The sequence below is a fragment of the Sphaeramia orbicularis genome, chromosome 15, assembly GCF_902148855.1.
Source record: "Sphaeramia orbicularis chromosome 15, fSphaOr1.1, whole genome shotgun sequence".
NCBI classification, from domain to species: Eukaryota; Metazoa; Chordata; class Actinopteri; order Kurtiformes; family Apogonidae; genus Sphaeramia; species Sphaeramia orbicularis.
The window spans coordinates 33,819,131-33,841,682 of NC_043971.1; the positions used below are offsets into that span (position 1 = coordinate 33,819,131).

Consider the following 22,552-nt stretch of genomic DNA (forward strand, 5'->3'; position numbering starts at 1 on the left):
AAATAATTGGTGTCCGTCTCAAGACCACATGTTATGGAGCAGTAATTTGACATTTTTCACCTAAAATTTTATGTCCCCAAATTTTGTTATACATACTGTTAAAGTGCTTAAAAATACCTACGCAAATATGTATAATACACGCATATAAGTTACTCTGCTTACATGACAGAGATGGCTGAACATGACATGTGTCCCCATGTTACCGATTGATCAGACCCTATTGTGACTGTGTGTACTCACAGATCTGAAGTTATAGTATTCATTATGCAGTTAAATGGTCCTGTTTGCATTCATGTACATGTTGTATTTCACTGATGAACATTTTTATAGTTGAGCTTAGCTGAACTATTAACACTGATGGGTAGTTGTAATATTTATGAGATTAATTAACTGGTGAGTCACTGTCCAGTGAGAAACATTTATTTATAACTTTTAACTTCTTTTCCTTTAACAGCAATCTTCAACAGGTGCTTGTGCTAAGTAACATACTACTGACTATTTAATTAGACTGTTTAGAGGTGAGTAGTACAACAGTGGCATATGCACTGTCGTAAAAATATGATCTCATGAACTGAAGCAACATAGAGCATGTAATCCTACCAGCGCCCTCATGAACAGGTTTTCTAACACGAGTACAATACACCCTCTATTAGGATCAGTTCTAGGTCATGTGGGCTCCCGTTTACATGACTGAAGTGCAAGTGTACATGGCTGCTTGCAGTTACCATTCCTGGCTAGCCACATTGTCCACAGGCATTCACACTGCTTCAACACCATTTGAGCATCTAAAGCAGTGTGGATGCACCTGCACGACTTATTTAAAGACAAACAGAAACAAAGACAAAGTGATAACTCAGAGTAAAAATATCTTGTGTTAATAGTCACAAGTTGTGTTTTTAAAATGTCTAAGAATAATGTATTTGTCTGGATCAGCAGAAACATGTTTCAGCTATGTATTTAATTATCTCTGACCTGGTTTTTTTCTGTCATATCTCTTTCTTGTTGTCAGCAGTAAATCATGTGCAAAGCAAGTTCTGAGTTTTAGCAATTTAACAGAGAAGTTGTAACACCAGACGAGCTGTGCGCAGTGAGAACCTAAGGCAAGCTGTTGTCTCAGGCTTCTCAAATAATAAACTGAACACCTGCAGCTTTCCATAGCTCATCTCACCTGTTCTTAAGTTAACCCAACCCCTCCGCAAGCATTCTGTTTTCAATTCTGTTCACAAAGTGAACTAGATTGGCTTTGGGGCATGTTTTATGTACCATCCTGCCACTTTCTGCCTTTCACACTGTCTTTAATCTCATTCCATTATTTTGTCTATGCTGTCCTACCTTTCACTTTCATCTTTCCTTCTTAACCCTTCATCCCCTCCATCTATCTGTCTATTTGTCTAGTTAGATCCTGTGTTTGCTTTCATCTCGCTCTGACTCCCACTGCACCTTGGAAGCCAGGAGCTGTTGTTGAGCCTCTATCTGCTGCTGTTGTCGGGCTGCCATCTCTTGAAGCTCAGACAGTGTCATGTCCATTCGGGGCATCGCCACCTGAGCAATGGTAGAGGAGCAGAGATCACAGTCAGTAGATGGAATACCAGAATCAACATTTTCTTTTGGTATTGAGGAAATTAGCGTAGCCTTGCAGTTATGGAAGAAAAAAAAAAAACTTCAAAAAGCCAAATAACTCGCTGCCTTGCACTAGTGTACTTTTCTTCAGATATCACTCACTCAACAAGATACTCTAAGGCAGGGGTATCAAATACACGCCAGCCAAAACCAGCCCACCAAAGGTTCCAACCCAGCCCACGAGATGAATTTGCAAAGTTCAGAAATTACACTGAAGATATTCACAGTCAAGGGTGTCAAACTCATTTAGTTCAGGGGCCACATATAGACCAATATGATCTCAAGTAAAATACTAGCATAATAACCTATAAAGATTTTTTTTCTGGTTTAATGTGAAAAAAATAACATTATACTATGAAAATGTTTACATGTACAAACTATCCTTCAACAATAAAATATGAATAACCTGAACAAATATGAATAACCTGAAATGTCTAAAGAAAATTAAGTGAAATTTTAACAATATTCTGCCTGATACTAAATGTTTTTTGTATTAGATCCACGGTGATCTGCAAGTTGTGTTAATAATAAAATGAGATGTAATATGCACATGTATAAATGATATGTTGAGGCCTAATATTGTCAAAAAATGCAATTAATTTCCTTTAGAAATTTCAGGTTGTTAAATTTTTCTGGTTATTCACATCTTTTTTGTGAAAAGATAGTTTGTAAAGATAAATACTTTCAGAATTAAATTGTTTTTTATTGCACTAAAATGAGGAGAAAAACTTGGAGTTGTCATTATTTATAGGCCATTATGCTATTATTTTACTGGTCCAGCCCACTTGAGATCAAACTGGGTTGAATGTGGAACCTGAAAGAAAATAAGTTTGACACCCCTGCTCTAAAGGCTTCATCTCTCGTGTTGTTGGATTTCAACAATATTCACTTAAGGGATGGGAGATTTGTGCATGCTGAATGCTTACATCATGAGCAGGTGGGACTCCATCTTTTCCTACGAGCCAATCATTTGTTGACATAAGCCAGCTCCATTAACTAAGCTTACAATGACAATGCCTTGAAATCTGAAGGTCCTCAATGCCACTCATTTCTCTACAGCGACAGTGTACAATAGGACCTACTGTTAACTCAGAAATGCAGTCTGCTATCACAACAGATGTCCACCTCCCAGTACAACATAAACTTCACATAAGCACAATGGCACAGGTATGTTAGATAAAGAATCTTTGAACATAGAGGACCATCCACCTTCATCATTACTACCCGTATATGCATTATCCTTACAGTCATCCAGGCAGTGAAAAACATCTCTAAGACTGAAAACATCATGTGGATTTTACTGTAATGCCTCTCAGCTTGTAAATATTTTGAACTGAAGCTTATTCTTATTGTTATTTATTTTGGTGAGATATCTTTACAAGCCATATTTAACTTTTAATCTTGTATTTTACTTACAGTATATGACCAAATAAAGCTTATATGCAAAAGAAGTACATTTTGACTATTAAATGAGGACCAGAGTTGATATTTTAAGATGTATATGCAAAAGAAAAAGTACAAATAATAACTGTTGTTTTTTTAACCGGGTGTTGTGTTCATTTTTACGATTGTTAATACAGCCATGTTCATATTATAATACACTCATTAAATTCTAATTTGCATTCGTGTACTGCAGGGTGTTTCTGAATTTAATTAATTAGGACTCCTTGGCAAATCATCAGGCCTGCTTGCTGTTAAATATAGAGTAACAACATACCAAGTTACAGATTTTATCTTCTGCCTGTGATGAGCTACAGAGGATACACATTATACACAGCATTGTTCTGAAGAGGTACAGAGAAAAAGGCATCTTAAGGGAAAAAGACATTGGGTTATGGTACAAAACAGCACTTACACAACCTCTATTATGATCAAAATAATACACTAAGAGGCTTGTGCAACTTCTGTGGAGCTTTGCTCTTTGCATCACATTTTAGTTATTTCATAAAATTTTAATCACAACTTTACAATCCAAATGAAGAGAGTTTTTATTGCACTTTGATTAATATGAACTGCACACATAAAAAATTAAATATACTATATGTAGGTGCCTTCTGTTTATTAATAACAAATTTTTCAAAACAAAAGTATTTCATGCTGACCAAAATATAGAATATCTTTACTGTGATGTTGCATCCTGCTAAATATGATTAAAATGTAAAAAATTAAAAATAGACACACACACTCACCCCATTCTCCATCCTTCTGTCTGGAGGACCCTTTACTCCATTTCTCTTTGGCTCTGAGCTTCTTGACCCTCCTGAGTGATGAACACAATAGAAAACTCCATCAGACATCAAAAGGCAACTGCTACAATTCAGCCCACACCAAGACAAAGCCAACTGAGCTAACTCCTGGCATTTTACAGACAGCTGTGAAAAATGACTGGAACTTCCTCTTGCTTTTTACCAGTCGCAAATGACCAAACACACTCGGGCGCGTAGCTTTTACTGTGCCGGCGACAGTGGAGGGAGCAGATTAACAGTGAATTCAGAAAAAAAGGCCACTGGTGAATGATCTTAGCTCCTTTGGGAAACAACAGGGATCAGAGTACTTTGAGGCTTGCAGTAATCTCGGGATTTAACCTACTACATAACATTCTATGGCTGGGTCACAGAAAGAGTACATGTGCTTGTCTGTGTTCATGAATACACATTTGAGCACACTACTGGCATTTGACAGCTGAGAGGCCCTGACAATCCATATTCATCTTTAAAGCCTCAGCCCATGACCAAAGCACATAAGCTTACATAATGGCCTTAGACGCCCTTTGACATCATGTATGTGCTATATGTTAAATACATTAAGCAGCAGCGTTAAAAGGAGAGAAGGTCATATTCATTACCAGACTATTAACTGTAAGAAATCAATTAAGCCCTCTGTAATGAAACAAAATCCCACCTTTAAACATCTTTAAGTGAGTGGGAATATTTAATACACTGAAAAAAAAATATGTATAACATGTATAATATAATATGTAATATATAACATGAGAGAAATTGAACTAGTCTTGAATGAGAGTAAAATGTAAAAGAGTGAGCAGAGCTACACTAACAGTATGAGAAATGAAGAGCAGGCTAAGATAACAGGAAGGGAAAACAGCCATCTAATCCCTGAGCCAGACTCAAGCTGTGAGGGGTAACAGGACTTAGTTATGCAACTACGGGCTGAGAGGATAGCTCATGACCAAAATACTACAGTTTTCTGTGTTCTTAAGAAAACTGAGAAGTAACAGGCTTATAATGACGTGACTGGGACACCAAAGTATTCAGCCAGGGCTCTGACCATTGAGCTAAATAAGGCTTGTCAAGGGATTTGTGATGTGCTAATATAAAAACCCTTTCCAGGATAAAAGCTGTCTTTGAGTACATTTTGAAGCCTCTCTGGTGTTGGGAGAAAAAGACGTGATCTGGTTCATTCTTAACTTGCAACAGGCTGTTAATATAAACTGCTTTTGTTGAAAGATTAACTCCAGAGAGCTTGTGTGTATGTTCGGAGTCTCCAGGCATCTCTGGACTTTACCAAGTTGGTGTCAAATGTCTTCTCTCTGAGGACAGCTCTCACTCAAACCTCATTTAAAGAGTTGCAAAGACAGAAATCCTTGCTTCTGTTAATTGTCTGTTGCATGTGTGGCTGGGGTGAGAGTGTTTAGAGACCAACACATACCCGATTCCCTGCTGGGTGCTCGGTTGTGACGCAGAAAGAAGCGCACTTCTGACCTGTGTTGTCCCCATCGCTGGAGCACATCCAGCATCCGCTCTCCCTCACCTACAGCCCGCTCTGTGGATGATGAAATGGAAGTGGTTAGTGCAGAGGTAAAAACACACCCATAAACCCAGTATTAAAAACACTCTGATTACAACTTTAGAATGTAGACAATGTAGGTCAAATGTTTGGTTTGCTTTGTGAATTCTGTCTGACCATTAGCCTGGCTGACACTCAAAGGAGATTCACTTCATCGGCATCTGGTCACTCTTTGTAAGCAATGACCTCTGGGGAAACTACAGTGATGTGTTGTCAATTATTCTGACTGGTACTGAGCCAAAGAGCTCATCATCCATTCCTCAGACATTTTCTTCACTCCGCTTAAGACTGTTTCATTATCTAAATGGACTGACAGATTACAGTCAAGCACAGGTCGGTGAAAACAATCACTTATAATGACAGGATTGGAAAACAAATCATTAAGCATTGTAAAACATAGATTAGTAATAGCTTTAAATCCAACTTTGATGTGAAATGTCACTGCTGTGTTTTCTCAAGGACAGTCTTGCACATGTGACATTCAGTGAGGCAATCTCTTCGGGAGTTAGCAGTCTCTTTTCAGGCTACTTGAGGAAGTACTCAAACACAATAATTGGCACTTTCTCTGCTCTTATGGCAGCATCACCATGGAAACAGCTGCGAAGCCTGGCTCCTTGAGTTCTGATTCTGATTACTTCCTAACTCTCAGACATAGGGAAAATGGGGAAGGCTCAACCCCCACCCCCCCTCAGAGATGTCTGTGACTGTGTTTATTACAGGGATTATGGGCTCATTTGCATTGCAGAAATTCAGATTAGCCCTTAAAAAGAGAGTAACAACCATGTTGACCATACAACTAAGCTCCATATATGGTCTACCTCAGATATACAACATTCCAAAGAGGCTCAACAGTTAGCAAATAGGAAATATAAATTTGGAAAGCTATTCTGAGGTTTTCCAGCAAATAAATGTGAAAAAAACGGGGAAAAAAACTGCCTAGCTTATTTGAACAGGAAGTAAATTCTTAATTAGACATGGACTTTAATTTCTTCTGTAGGAAGCTTAACAGAATGAACATTAGATCATAAATGAGTGGAAGGCTGATCTCTTTTCAAATACCTTGGCATAAATGAATCACAATCATAAGTCAGAACTTCAATGTTGTCAAAGTGCAATTCAAAACATATAAGAACCAAAGACTTTGAAATGCAATAGTAACAAGGCTATTTTTCACTTGATGACCCTGTCTGCTTTGTTCATATAAACAAAATAAAAATAAAGCTGTAAGCAGTAACAACCAGGTTCTTGCAGCTTTATGCATGTTGGGACAGGATATAGTTGAGGGGTTTTATGAAGTAAGAGAAATTTGAGGTACATTGGATAAAGCACATCAGTACAAGTTATAACAACTTTCAAAAGGTCTTTAAATAACACTGACCGAATCTAGCGGTGCTTACGTTAATTCCATAGGAGGAATTTCCAAAGTTCCAACATTCTGGTAATTTTCAACAATGCAAAATTCTATTAAACTAGCGAAAAATAACCTTTACTGAGCTTATGTATGTTCAGCCCCTAAGAGTAAAGTTTAAAAACTCAAAACAGCCCTGTAGTTAAAGGAAGAAGAAAAACAAGTGTCAGGACTCTGATTCTTATCCCTTGTGATATAATGACATTTCATAAACAAAACAGTATGTGACTTAGTGTTCCCAAGAGATGATGGATAAAGATAACACTGGGTCAACTGTAAATACCACTCACCAGATCCTCGCCACATCTCAGCCAGGTGGCAGTCCATCTCTCCAGGCTCCTTGCACAACTCCACCACATCCCGGCAAAGTGTCTCCGGGGTAACGGGGACCTCAGTAAAATGCTGGTCATTGTTACTGAGGTACACTGTCAGGAACATCTGTGAAGAGCGGGACAAAGACGCCAAGGGAGGCATGTTAGGAAGTGGAATGAACACCATAATTCTCTGTAATTGGTGTCTTATTTCCCTGTGGTTCTGTCTATTTGTGTATGTGCTTCACTGATAACAGTATCCATGTCCCTGTCCTCATTCCTCTGTCAACAGCGTAATCAGAGGCCAGCTCCCAGAATTCCATTTCACCCAACACCATCTAACTGCTAACTACTGCTGTCACCACTGTGAGAGCCCACTCTCCTGACACACACAGAAAAGCCCTGCAAAGCACCATAAATGAACAGACCACTGAGGAGCCTTGAGAAGCTGTATTAGTTTATGTACGAGTGACAGATGGCTGAAACTAGTATTACAACAGCCTGAAATGAATTGGACTATCTCAGTGGTGCTGTCACTGATACAGTTGGAATGTGAAAGACTTCAGCTACTGCAGTAAAATCACTCAAACTGAGCAGAGGCATCAGGAGCTATCTTATCATCCTCACCACCCTCATTCCAATTAAATTTACGCAAGCAACTGTACTCCTAATTCTGCACTCAGTAGTCATGTGATTAGTTAGCCAACACTTCACTGTTTCCCTGATTGGTCTGTTAGAAAAAATAAGCATTACAGTTTTCATAATAGTCATGGTTAATCCTTTTCCTGGGTTTAGACAGATTTCAAACAATTAAATTTAGGACTTTTAAGACGATTACGAACACAAATTAAGATCCATTTCTATTTCTGTGATGTGGTAAAGCACAATACTGGAACATGGCAAAGCATATTCTGATGGGTTTAAATGGTAGTTTAATGTTACTCCGAGTTCCTTTCACTAAAGCCTTTTTAACCTAAGTTCCTAATTTGAGTGATGAAGCCCAGTTTCAACTGGTTTCAAGCAAGTACTAAATGTTCTCTGTTCCTGGGAGTCAGATCGCATTGAACTTGCACTCATCCATATTAGATGAAAGTAACATAAATATATTTATTTAACTTATTAGTGGTACATAGAAGTAGCAGCGTGTACTTTGATAAATTATGTTCAGGATGCAGTTTACATGGGTGGTTATTGCATCAATGTTGGTATGAGTGAAGTTAAAGTAACCTTAAAAAACAATAAATAATAGAATTAACTTCTTTACTGAACTGTCAGCCTTTTTCATAAGGCAAGGCCAAAAATTCAGCCTCAATTGGAAGACAAAGAACTGACAGAAACCTTAATATTTAAGTGTTAATAGTATATTATTACTCTTTGTACCTTTTTACCATTTAAACTGCTCATCAACATTGAAATTTAACTTAAATAGAAGATTCATAACCTAAAAGCTCAGTCAGCGAATCATAAATGCATATCCTGGAATACATATACATATTGTGCTTTGTGCCTTTCAAAACCCAGTAAAAACCCAGTCTAAAACAGCAAAAGTAGAAATCTGTATCAGCATGTGGTCATGGAGAGATATATACTTAAGAGGCTTTTAGGGCTCTAATGGAATAAGTCCTTAACAGTTAATCTGATCACACAAAAACGAAAATTTTGATAAGGCTGTAGTAAAAACTGTATTGTAACATATGTGCCCTTGGACATGGCATGACTTGGAAGCATCTCAAACCTTTTTTGTGTGATAGGTTTTAGCACAGTATAATTCTCAGACATCAATAGTGCCGCAAGAGATAAGTAATCAGAATAAAAGTAACACAAGATGTTGTAAAAACAGTACTCTTGCCCTCTGTCAGACAGTGTCCTAAAGCTCCAGGTTAGAGAGTCTGGTCTCCTATTCTCAGTAGGGTGCCGTGAACTGCTGTGCCTAAAGGGGGCCATGCTGGGAACAACAGGTCAATGGGGTCAGAGGCACAAAGAGCTTGGGGGGTATGCATGCCAAGCAGCTGCATCCATGGTACACAAAGTATTTAGGTTGCTTTTGAACTGTGGGGTGCATGAAGCAAAAGTGTAATAGCCTTAGGATAAGAGTCTTTATCCCTTTCTTTCTTCTTCAAATTAAGATTACAAAAACAGTGGGCAGGTGACCTCTCTCTAAAATCTCCTTCACAACACACACACACACACACACACACACACAGAAACCATAGGTTGGTTTTTCCAGTGATGAGGGCAAGGTAGAAGCAGGAGATGGGGGACTGACTCAGAGGGTCTGACTCAATTGTTTTGTTCCTTTGGGATGCAAACCAAAGATCCCATCAGTGAAGAAAATGAGCAGTGAGTCATCATTGTCAGTAATCTACAGTAGAAGCTGTAAACACACACTGCCCCCGCTGTCCTCAATAGAAGACCTGAAAGGTCTGTGGTGGGAGACCACCCCAGAGAACAAGGACCAATTATTTAGATATTTTAAGTGCTTCCTCTCTCCCAATGATTCAGGACAGTTACAAAAATTTTGGCATGGACTGTATCAAATCTAATTCTCCTATTTTTTTAATTGATTACCAGAAAATAAAATGTGCCAGTCTTTATGCACTAATTTCAGCATCAGTTTAAAGGCATTTTATGTGCAAGTTACTTTCAAGTTAACCCCAGGATAGTAACCATAATCAGTCTTGGACCTGAAAAGAACCCCATCAGTCAATCCCTGCTAAAACTGGTGTGTAGTTGAGAACTAAACTCAAACAAACAAGACAATAAATGAAACTGAGTCTGTAATAGATACATAAATAAATCAAATATCAATTTTTCATGCAATGTGTCATCAGCTGTCATTCAAAAACCTGTGCAGGACAGCTGACATCTCACCATCCAAGAAATGTGAGGCATTCAAATGACCCTTGTTAATATTTGGAGAGTGACAAAGTGACAACAGAGAGGGGTGGGAGGTGGGGAGCAGTAAGAGAAGAGTGAGACGACAGGAGCGGTGACGGCAGGGAGGTGTAGTCTTGGGGGTGGCACTTCCTCCACTGAAAGCCAATTTTCCTCAGCACTAAAGTTAATGATGCATGGTCACAACTCACCAGCCCTGGCCTCTTTCTAGATGAGTTCGCACTTTACTGCTGACCTTCATCCACCTACTGTATGCAGTCAAAGCTTACAGACTTGGACATGGCTCACATGTGTATGTACAGAGCCAGTTAAATTAATTAAACCATTTTCATTACATATATCTTTGAATATTCATGTGTCTAGGGGATAGTTAAAATGCAAAACAGAACAGGACGAGACAGTAGTGTTGTCAATATGCAATACAATTTCTATACTCCTATTTCAGCATTTTTTAAATGATGGCAAACTGCTGTATATATTAAGCTCCTGACTTTGTTTAGCCCTTTGCGATTAAGCGAATAAAACAAAGCCAGAGGTGTAGAGGTGTGAAAATAAGCTACATTAATATATAACATGACACTAAAGGACATAAAGTTATTCATGCCCTTTCAAGTGAAACAATTAGTCATATAGACAGCCACAAAATTAAGACATTTTATGATATAGGCTATTAGTCTTGGTAGACGTTAACAAAAAAATGTGTAACTCTAGCTCCAACAACTGAAACAATCTTTGAGTTTTGCTACATTGTACAGACAAAGTAATGTTTGAGCTCTGAGAAATGAGAATGGGTTCATTTCACAAACTTCTGACATTTTCTAAGAAAAACATTAAATTATTCTTTGGGGAAAAGCTACAGGTTGTTCAGTACGGTAAATATGCATTAGCTGAAGCCCAAAATAGAGTATATTTATATAAGCACAGTCTCCTTAATATGATGATTTGTGTTGGTCTGCACTCTGCTGCTACCCTACTGGCTTCATTAAAGAGAAAATAACTGAACAGAGTGGTCTACCCTGCCAGACAGGTAAGCAGAGTGCACTGCCACTGACACCATTTTGACTCAGCCAAACAACTCAAGAGTGCATTAAATATTCATAGATACAACAGCGAGGGAAATCAAACACAGATGGAAATTAAACAGCTGAATAACATCTTCACTGGCCAATATGAAAAAAGAAGTACAAGTGCCAAAAAAAATGCCTTAGGCAGCTTCACACAACCAATGGGCTTTACGGTACCAATTTGGATTTCACATGACAATGTTTGACAAATTGTGCTATACTTGCCTCATGTCTATCAAACTGAAATGACAGAAGCAATTGCTGAATTGCACTTCCTTCCTACCTGCGACGGCAAGGTGATTGCCTGGGGGAAGAAGGAGCGGATGTGCTGCTGTTGCAGCTGTGGTTCACTATTACAGTGATAGATTTTTAATTCCATCACAGAATCAGCTACGTCAAAACTTATGAGGAGATGTATTCCAGCCTCTGGGACTGGTGTGACAGCTCCGAACTGCAAACTGACAATTAAAGTCAATGCACAGAGTGGTAGTTACTGCTGTGACCTGCACTGTATGCATTTTCACAGCAGCTATAAGGCTAGGTCACTCAGGCTACATCTCCGGGATTAAGCTAAGCTGATATATAAAAATATATCCTTTTACAGACTAGTGGCTCAGAATTACAAAAGTAAGCTTAAATTCAATAGCCTGCAGCTAGCCTGCAAGCACTGCGCATCAAGTTAAAGGGAGATCAGGCTTCTCAGTAACTAAGTTCCAAGAGTGTACAAGCACATTTTATTATTCACTTATTGTATTTAAAGCAATAAAATTAGGTCCTACAGTAACACAACAAACAAAACCTTGCAGCCTTTGGGCTTCAAGGCACATATTAAAAATCCTGTGGTCTGGACACAACAACATAGGCAGGGAGCTACATGTGTCAAAGAGATGAAAGGGTGTAACATCAAACCACCAGACAAAAGCCAATGTAATAAGAATACATCTAAGAGGAAGCAAGTGACCGCAAGTGGCAGCACCCACTTGACCTGGTCTGTCAAAAAAGGCCAAGAGGCTGAGGCAGTCATAAGAGAAAAATATAGGATTTAGATTACTGCGCAACATCAAGCTCCTGTTTTGAATACAAATACATACAAAATTTATAATACTACCTATAAACACTGCTTGTAAGATGCTGAACTGGCCTTTAAGTGCTCACGTTGAATCTCTTCTCCCGTGAATGCCTCTGCAGCAGATGCCATTGATTCTAGCCTACGGGGAACAGGCTTTACAAGCTTTGTCAGTTGCTTAAGCAAGCTGACTTGAGTTTAAAGATAAACATTTTACTCTTAGCCAGTTGCAGGAAGGAATGCTGCAATGATTCGGGCTGTGGCTCTCTTACTGATCATTAAGATAAACTGCATGTGCAATCGGGCAGCAGCTGAAAGACATTTTTTCGAGCAATACTAATAAGTATAAAAATCCACATGCTTCTCACTGAGGCTCAAAACTCCACTGTCTCCTTGGGAGGGACAATTCATCTACTCACAATCACTGTCCAAATGCAATTGGGCCGGATATTGAGTTAAGAGTGATCAAAACAGTCTGCCACAGCAGTTTCCCATCTCCAGGAATAGACAAATCACGGGGGAGTGTGCCCAAATGGAATTACTCTGCAATATCAGGATAAGTAGTGAATGAAAGGACATCCCATCATAAAGAATTCACATCAATCCAAGTAAAGGCCCATAGCAATATCAGGGATGCAGTAATTCATGATCAGGTTTTTCAGTGTATTGATGTGCCCTGTAAGATATTATTTTATTCATATAGTCAGTCACCTGTTTGTAAAACACTAGTAGCTTGCTTCATTTTTTCTTAGCGGGCCACACAGCTGTAACTTACTTTCATCATCTATTCAATTAGTCCATGACCTGATATGGCAAGTTACCAGGAGTACCACCATAGATTTTTATTTTAACTGTGTTTCAGATATTGATGGCAACGCTGAAACATGTGAAACAAGAGTGTTCCACTTCTGCTTAGCCTTGTCTTATTGAATCATTTACATTCATACAGGGAAACAGGGGGTGGAGGTTACAAAGAGGTGTGCCTTTCTTTTGGCTGTTAAGTTCAAATATCAACAGTTTTTCCTCAAGAAATATTTGCTCCACATTTAAACAGTTTCTTCAGCAGTACCAGAAACTTGTTTCAATGGAAAAAAGCTGACCTGTCACAGTGTGGGCTCAATGGCTATGTTGTAACTACTTATCACTAAATGGTAAATTACACTTCAGTTGAAAGTAGTTAACCTGTGAATGTGCACAGATCCTCAAGGTCCAAGTTAGACATAACTGCAACCTCCTGTTGATATAAAAGTGAATAATTAACAAGTTCATCTCGTTTCAATTAAAAAGAGCAATTAAATATGATTGTATCCTGCAGTCAAACATTAAACACCTCTGTTTTTAAGACTATGTTCATTAATACTGTGCATAAACCAAAGACACAGAGTATGAGAATGAATATCTATAAACTTCAGAGTATGAATCTCAAAACAAGGTCAGCAAAGAAAGATATAGGGTACAATCTAACAAATAACACACACTTACAGACAATGCTGATATAATACACTGCAACAGATTACAGTTATGTAGAATCTGGTTAAATGCCTAGAGGAGGTTAGGGAGAACTGGGTTAGTGGACTTAGTGAGGCAGTGGGACAGCAGCACATCCCTGATAATACCTGAGGGGTCTCGCCTCAGGCTGCAAGGCCCTCTGTCCACAGACACTTTCAATTACAGGTATTGCTGGAGTAAGCAAATGAGTTAACTAGGTCTTGTTGAGGGAGTCACCTCTGACTGTGACTACCAATAGTTTTCAAGACACTGCAGCAGCCTTGTTTTGTGTGTGTGTGTGTGTGTGTGTGTGTGTGTGTGTGTGTGTGTGTGTGTGTGTGTGTGTGTGTGTGTATGTGTGTGTCTGTGTGTCTTGGTTTGCTCCGCCAGTGCCACAGCTTGTGCTTCAAGAGTTGACACAGTTCCAACATAGCAGTCCTTCAAAAAGGCAAGGCAGCAAAAAAACTCCCTTGTGGCTTTATGCATTATTCCTCTTCATCTCTGCCCCTCTTTTTCTACAGCTCTCTACACTGCATTATGGGAAAGAGGGGGGCAAGGGAAAAGGTCAGGGGTAACAGAATGCACAGTAGCCTAATTCAGCTGCAACATGTAGGAGGGAAAAAACAAGATATGCAGCTTTTACAATACAGTGAAGCTGCAGCCGGTTGTGACTCTTCGATCAGGACAAGCTCCCTTGTGTCTGCACTGCAGTACTTAGGCTATCACTTCATGATCTGCATTCCCGCAAAACTCTACCTTTCCTGGTCTACATGATGAGCCAGTTCCTATTTTGCCCTTATCTTCAACATAAAGGGAATGGGAGTCAAAATTAAGCAGACGGGAGAGGATACATCTTTTTTTTTTTTTTCCAAGCTTTCGGCACAGTAGGAAGACATTACTAATAACTATTGTTCCACAGCTGCGCTCAGTTGTCTTCAATTATTAAAAATATTCAGGATTAAATGACCTATAAAACTGATCTGAAGCATTAAAAGAACAGAGAGAATAAATGGTCTGTTTTTGACAACTTATGTAAAAAGGAGTTGTTATTAAATCTTAATCTCAACAGGGAAGTCTGAAATGTGGTGGAAAACACCATGTTTCCACACAAAATCAGAAACTGAATGATATATCTGTGGTGACCTTCAACATTCATGCAAAATACAGACATTTGTAAAACAGAGTAGGTGGAACTGCAGCTGTACATCCCTTTTCCACTAGATTACTTCATTAGTTGTTTGGATTCTTAAAAACTCATAAGAGGGTGAAAGTACCCAAGATGATGCCTTCAAAAGTTTAGTTTGATTCAGATCCTAAAGACGTTTAATTTAGTTTGACAGAGGAGTAAAAAAAATGCTAAACATTCAAAGTTAGGAAAGTAGAATCAAACCTTTTTTCCAATACTAACACTGATGAGCTGGTTGTTAAAAAATAGTTGGTAATTGATTTTATACTTGACAACTATTATTTATAACTATTAATTATTTCAGTATGAACTTTACCTGTGCACATAATGTATAAAAGAAGTGGACATCACACACTGATGGACTACAGTTATGAAGACTGGAAAGCATATTTTGATTGACACCATTCTGTTTTGTTTTGTTTTCTTTGCACCAGAAATTACCACATTTGGACCAGAACTTGAAAATCACTTAGTTAATGCTCTTGCTACATTACTGCTAGGGCTAAATTACTGAAAACACCAACCACACTGCTACCTAGGAAATGTTATCTGATATACCAAGAGGTAGTTTTATCTACTTAATAATTGTTAATAATAATTAATAATTGTTAAGATACACAGTTTTGCTTGCAACAACCTTGAATATTGTATAAAAAAAACAATTAGATAGGTACCCAACCACATTATCAGGTTAGCTAGCAGATCACAGAGAGTAACAAACTCATGATATTATTAGGTACTATACAGCTAAGTTTTGGAATAACTACAACAGAGTTGTCTGTTTTGGTGGTGGTGGGGAGGGGGGTTGATGGCATGCTATTCAACTGACAGAATCTCTTCCACTGACACTAAAATCTCATTAAACAGGAAATAAATTCCAAAAGAACCACTAGTACACTTAGTAGAGGGTCCAATTAAAGTGAATGAGGCCAAAATTACTTCTGGAAGATAAATGACTTATTGTTTCAGAGATAAGTTGCCTTTCTAGGAACAGGAGTGAACTGAAGTCAGGATTTTTGGGTCCAGCATCTAGCCTAGCAGCTGCCAGTGACCATATTGGCTTCACCTGGCCACTCATTTTTAAGCCAAAACAACGTGTCATTACAAGTCTATTAATTTAATGCCACTTTAAACAAGCCATTCCAATAACTTTTCATTCTCATGGAAAGTCAAAACATTTCCATTGAAAGTCCTCGGTTATCACTGATGAGACTTCTTACATAACCAACACATACCCTCCCATAGAGTAAACACAAAAGCCGTGGTAGCCACAGAAAAAGACTACTCATGTTTCTGTTGACATACCCCGCAAAAAAAAAAAAAAAAAAATCAGGTTAGCCATTTTCCCACTACCACAACACTTTCACAAAGTCTAGCAACTGCAATACAACAGTAAGATTTGATGTACTTTGGAATGGACAGAAAGTACAATTGTGTAGTGAAAGAATGCAAAACTAAACACTGCAGGCTAGGAAAACAAAAGTTTATCAGCTGGCAAATCTACATGGCAAGCAACTCTTGTCATGGGAGAGGAATGAGGAAGTGAATTTTTGAAACCTGCACCTGCAACATTTAAAATTCCACAGCTGTATGTTTATAAAATGTACAATGGATGTAATTTGCCTGTTAAAAAACACAACCTCAATGATGGACACACAGGCAATTTAAGCTCAAATGTGTCATCAGTGCGTTTCAGTGGAACAAAGACAGCTTTAAGTAGAGATAACAGTAAATCACGGTTAGAGGAGTTATACTCGGCTGTTGTTCAATATAGGGTGAGGACCCCTTATCAGGGTACTGCCACAGCACAGGCACACACAATGTGCTCTCTGCAACAGCCATTTAAAGAGTCTGTAGAGCTCATTGTGTTGAGAAAACACTGACCCCCTATTTACCCTCCTTGCCAGCAATTACGGCATTACATTCTCCCCCCTCGCCTGTACAAGCAGGGTCATGGGTTATGTGTCTAAATCGTACACAATAACTCACATTAGACATGATTGTATAGAGGCCATTTTGTGCTTATCAGGTTAACACCAGAAGCATCTGTATCTGTCTCACACACAGGACCCCCCACTGTTAAAAAACACACATATATTCTCAGGTGACAGAAATGAGGAAAAAGGCCAAATATCAAGGTCTCACAAAGCCTATGAAGAAACAGGTCTTGAATGAAATCACGAGGGTGAAAATTTATACTGATGGCCATGAAAAAGAGAGCACTGTGAAAGAAATTACTACATACTATATGTGTGAAAAGCACAAAGAAGTCAGGTACTAGACAGGAGTCTGTCTCCGCTGCTATGATTAATTCACAGATCAAGCAGTTTTACAGGAAGCACAGGTCTGAGTGGAGACTGACAATATGATACAGCCTGAGCCCTGGTTACTAACATCACTGTAAACACACGTCACTGTGCTCTGTAAAGCATGTGACTTCAGATATTAAGACATGACAATCACAGATAGCAAGGGATTCAATGACAAAACACTAAAATTACACACATTCACTCATTAACTTAACACTGTGATCATAGGGAAATTGTAGAGAAACAGATATAAGGTTGGTTTTATAACAGCCAGCAACAAATTCAACCAACTATAGATGGGTGATATTGACTTTTAACAATTGTTTTATGACTATATGAACACAAGACAAACCCTTATTCAATTCTTCTATATTAAAGCTATACTATACATGCAATATCAAAAAAATACAAAAAAGGCAGCACATGCAAGGGTATTGATGTGCATTATTTGTTCAACCTTGCAAAATCTAATCATTTTTGTATCACAAAACCAAGACAACAACCTTTCCCTGCTATCATTTTGTTGTCTTCAGCTGTTGTGGATGCCTATAATGTGGCAAAGCTCATGCAAGCGTCTCCATGGAAAGAACGACAGCCTATCTGGTAAATAGAGTTTCTTATGCTGCAGCTTGAGTGACAGCAAGAGAAGCACTAATCTCAATTTTCTAATTATTTCATATTGTTCACAAAAAAAAAATAGAATCAATCATATATTGCCAACAACCATCACTTCCCCTGAGAGGCAAAAAAAAAAAAAAAATCACTGTAGAAAAGTTAATACTTAAAAATCCCTCCTTAGCTATCCACTTTCCATCTGCAATGATTAGCTGACACATTGATCAGCTGACTCATGAAAAATTAAAAGAACCAGATTTATATTTTAATAAATAATACTGTTAAAATGCACCTCTTAGCAGAACACATACAACTCCACATCCTTATAACTTCTATTATTATTCTATTTATTGCAGAGTAAATGTTTTTGAGGAACTCTTACAATATTCTTCTTGTTATTACTAAGATTTCTACTTTATATCAACAATAATAATTTTTATTTATTGCGGATTGTGTTTCTGTGTATGTTGAACAGAGGTATATAACTACCTTGTATGTACATTTTTGATGTGATTATGGACTAGCTATGACTATGGTGCCAATTAATTGATACTTTTGGGATCAATAAAACTGCCTGAAGCTGAATCTCCGCTGTGAGGATTTACTGAGTTCCTATTTAATTGCCTATTTTTTGATGACTGAACAAACAAAACTAGAAATATGATCACCAACTTGATTTTACAGTGCTGAACAATTCACAGAATAATCCAGGAATCTACTGGCAGCAGATTAGTTGATACTAAAATAATCATCAGCTGTGGCTCAAATCCCCTTAACATCTCTATTGATATTAAGTCTCTGTAGTTAGTTCAGAGATAAATGAGACTTTATAATGGGCCAGTACTGACTGTTTTAAGTCTTTGTATGATTAGAATTATGTTTGCTCACTTGTCAGATATTAAAATTGCTGGATTAACCAAAGGAACATAAGCCTGTCATGTTATTTTACCCATGAACAGTTTCATAGATACATCAATATCCCAGTGTCATCACTTATGCCATGATGTATGACTTCTGAACACAAACACACACACATATCACTACCTTTCATACACACAGTGAGTAAATGGGGAGAGATACAACTATGCACTGCAGCAAAAGCAATGGACCTCTGATGATGATGATGAAGATGATGGTGATGACATGGCAGGAGTCCAGAGCTGAGGTTAGCATAGTGCCAGCCAGCCTTGGCAGGTATCTGGGGTTTGTTATACATTCTGAGCTGACTACATGTGTACTGTATATACACAATCATCGTACAACTAAACAAAGTGATGTCATGAGTGTCGACATAAATGTATTGATGTTACTATAGTCAACACAAATGACCAGATCCAAATACTATGGATCGTGTATAGTTTGTATATACAGCAAAGAAGCCAATAAATGTCGTTTGTGCAACTGAACTGATGATGGAAGGCAGTGATAAAGGTGATAAACTTCACAAGAGTACAGGGGGCCGTGGAAATGGCACAAAGTAGCACCGTGTCAAGCCGCCACGTCTGTTTAAATGCCCAGGTAATAGTCGGTGTTTAACCCTGCGTCAGAAGAGCAGCGATAAAACGTCGAAAAACAGACACCAGTACGCTTTGGAACAACACTGAAAATTACAGGTAAGAAATTGCAAACTCACCGGCATCATTTTAGCTTCGTACCGCATTTAGCTAACAAACACAGAGCATGAATCCACCCGGGCAGTTTCGACGAAAGCGGTAGGACTGGAGCACTTTAATCCCACAGCCTAAACCCGCCGCGATGGGGAAGGCGACTTTCTCCTGCTTCGGGGTCCCGTCCTGCGATAAAAAAAACACACAACACACCGTTAATCCGAAGTTCAGCCACAACCCAGACAGAATAACCACACAAATGTTATCAATTTCGTGTCCTATCGTCGACCTGTTGCAACAAATAACAAGGCCTTCACGACAAAAGTTTCCGTTGTAGTTGTGGGAGCATCGCTAGAAACTTTCTACGGTCTCGTTGGGAGCGCGAAACCCCGTGGAAAACGCTCCGGTTCGGCTCCGAGGAGGAAGTTAAAGCAGAATAATTCCACACACAGGTTTTTGTTGTGATTTTTCTTGGTTTTACTTGCCTGAGGACGAGAAGATAATCAGCCCGAAACCCCGCTGAGTGACAGAGTTGCTCGGTAGCTCGCAGCCTATCCCAGAGTGACGTAGCGAGAGGAAACTCAGTCCGCTTTGGGAATGCAAGCCCCGCCCCTCAACGGGACGAGAAACACCCCCACCCACCGGACGGGACCGGGACAAAAACAAGAAAATATATACCCCTGCACATTTCAGGTGGAGGACGGAACCAGCAATAAAAACTACAAAATGGAACGAAAAAGTAAACATCAACCCTACGACCTCCCACTCCGCTGCGTCCAAAGTTAAACATAGTGGACATTTTGTTTTCAGACCCTGAAACCACAATATTCTAACACTGATTTACCTTAAGGAAGATTATATGCTGTGTAAATTCATGTGTTTTGCTCCAAGATTTAGTATCTGATCCAACTATTGTATTTTTATTGGAATGAATTTGTCTCTAATAGCCTATTTCTTGAAATGATGTTTGGATATTTCTAGATAACATAAAATTATTATTATTATTATTATTATTATTATTATTATTATTATTATTATTATTATTATTATTATTATTATTATTATACAGGTGCAGAATTTATCCCCCAAATATGTATATAGAAAGATTTTCAATTCATTTCAACATGTTTATGTAGCCCAGTTTCACAAAACAGAGATTTTAGTGTCTGTACAACATATAACCATTTAGACTATTTAGACCAGGGGTGTGAAACTCATTTTAGTTCAGGCGCCATATGCAGCCCAATTTGATTTCAGGCAGCCTGGGCCAGTAAAATAACAGCATAACAACCAATAAATAACCAAACCAATTTTGACAGTATTATGCCTCAGCTTCTCATTTACACCTGTATGTTAACTTACAGATCACAGTGGGTCTACAAACAGACAAAACATTTAGGAACAGCTATAATATTGTTGAAATTCCACTTATCTTAAACCAATTTCAATTTATTTATTTGAACAGGACAGTGAGCACTAATGAACAAACATGTTTTCACATGAATGTAAACACTTCAGATTTTAGCCAAAGGCTAGTTTCCATCTGCTGTCCCACAGAGGATGTTCCATCCAAAACATTTCATGTTGTTCACGGTTGTTTAGATTATTCACGCTTTTTGTGAAAGGATAGTTTGTAGATTAAATAAATTAAATGAATAATCATTTTAATGCAATTTTCTTTTTTCACACTAAAACAAAGAGGAAAAATTTGGAATTGTCATCATTTATAAGTTGTTATCCTATTATTTTATTGGTACAAACCACTCAAGATCAAATTAGGCTGTTTGTGGCCCCTGAACTAAAATGAGTTTGATACCTTTGACTGTTAATATCTTCAGTGTAAATTTTGTTCCTCAAAAATTCATCCCTCAGGCAAGATCGGACCCTCTGGCAGGCTGGTTTTGGCCCACAGGCTATATATTTGATACCCCGATTTAGACTCTTTGTGCACCCCCAACCCACTTAAAAGATTAAACAAATAAACAATAAATTAAACAATAGCCTGTCTTTGTACCTTTTTAAAAATTCAGCCTTAGACTATCATGCATCTTGTGCTACTTCACTGTCTCTAGAAATGTTTTTATCAGAACAAAATACTTTTATTACTATTGATGAAGTAATAATTTTCCCTTTTATTTGTAATGTAGGGTTTGGTTTGCTTTTACAGATACACTTAATAAAGATAACAAATGTGTTTAATAACCTTTTTTTCCTGTTTTAATTAAAGAAGTTGAGGGATTATATTTTCACCATTTCCTAAAGCACGAACAAAAAAGCAATTAAAACATAAAGTACTTTTTTTGTTCATTTAAACTTGTATGCCCTGGTTAAAATATAATAGCAATTTACCCACTGGCAGCTAATAGTTGTTATACATTTATGCATCTCTTTTATGTTTACGCTGTGTTTATACTTATCCATGGCACAGTGTTCACAAGCACTAAATGATTTTCAATAAAATTTAAATTGAAATATTAACATTAAAATTGAATGTGAATATGTTATTATGTATTTTGGGCACAATAAATTTAATAACAAAATGAAGAAAAATGCAACAAAAACGTTGATTATAAAAATGTAAACATAACTTTGATCTCTCCTCCCCTCCTTATAGTCAGTATAAAAATGACTTTCATTGCTTTTGAATAATTTATGTAATAATTTAATATCACATATTTTAACCATATGTTTTCTAAGTTTGTAAAGATGAAGAAACAAATAATTATTCATATCTTACAAAATATAATTGCTGGAAATATGTTCAAACTGAAAAGGCAACAATTCACGTTTTGTAATTGCATTTATCAAATAAAACTTATTTGCAGAAAGTTAGTTATTAAGAAATATCAGCTTTGGGACATAGAAATTGAAGTGGATGCTTGTTTAAATCTGAGGTCATATCTCATTATTTTTTGTAGGATGACTTTTCTCTCTCGTTTTTTTTTTTTTTTTTTTTTTTTTTCTTATATAAAATGCCAGAATAGCAATGAACAGTTGGTGGTCTGACAAATATTTTTTTCCTGTAAGATAACGACATAAACTTTGGCGAAAGAGTGAATCCTCTTCCACGCACACACGATCTTAGACAAACACGTCTGCGCTTTGACTACAACTCCCAGAAGTCTAATTCAACGGCGAGCGACAAGTTCAAACCCGCATGAAGCACATTTTGTGCACGT

At 37.8% G+C, this 22,552-nt stretch overlaps 1 protein-coding gene across 2 annotated transcripts in view; it reads right to left on the minus strand.

Annotated features, from left to right (window-relative positions):
* The window catches only part of tp53bp2a (tumor protein p53 binding protein, 2a), a 35,950-nt gene extending 16,160 nt beyond the window's left edge, over positions 1-19,790 (minus strand). The window contains exons 1-6 of one of the 2 annotated variants that reach the window (XM_030155504.1): positions 19,663-19,790; positions 19,400-19,559; positions 7,123-7,270; positions 5,287-5,400; positions 3,810-3,880; positions 1,441-1,542 (exon numbers count right to left, since the gene is read on the minus strand). In XM_030155504.1, coding sequence (XP_030011364.1) covers positions 1,441-1,542; positions 3,810-3,880; positions 5,287-5,400; positions 7,123-7,270; positions 19,400-19,426 — 462 coding nt within the window. In that variant the 5' untranslated portion in view covers positions 19,427-19,559; positions 19,663-19,790. The remainder of the gene's footprint in view (positions 1-1,440; positions 1,543-3,809; positions 3,881-5,286; positions 5,401-7,122; positions 7,271-19,399; positions 19,560-19,662) is intronic. The other variant, XM_030155505.1, reaches the window with a different exon arrangement.
* Positions 19,791-22,552: the final 2,762 nt, after the last annotated feature.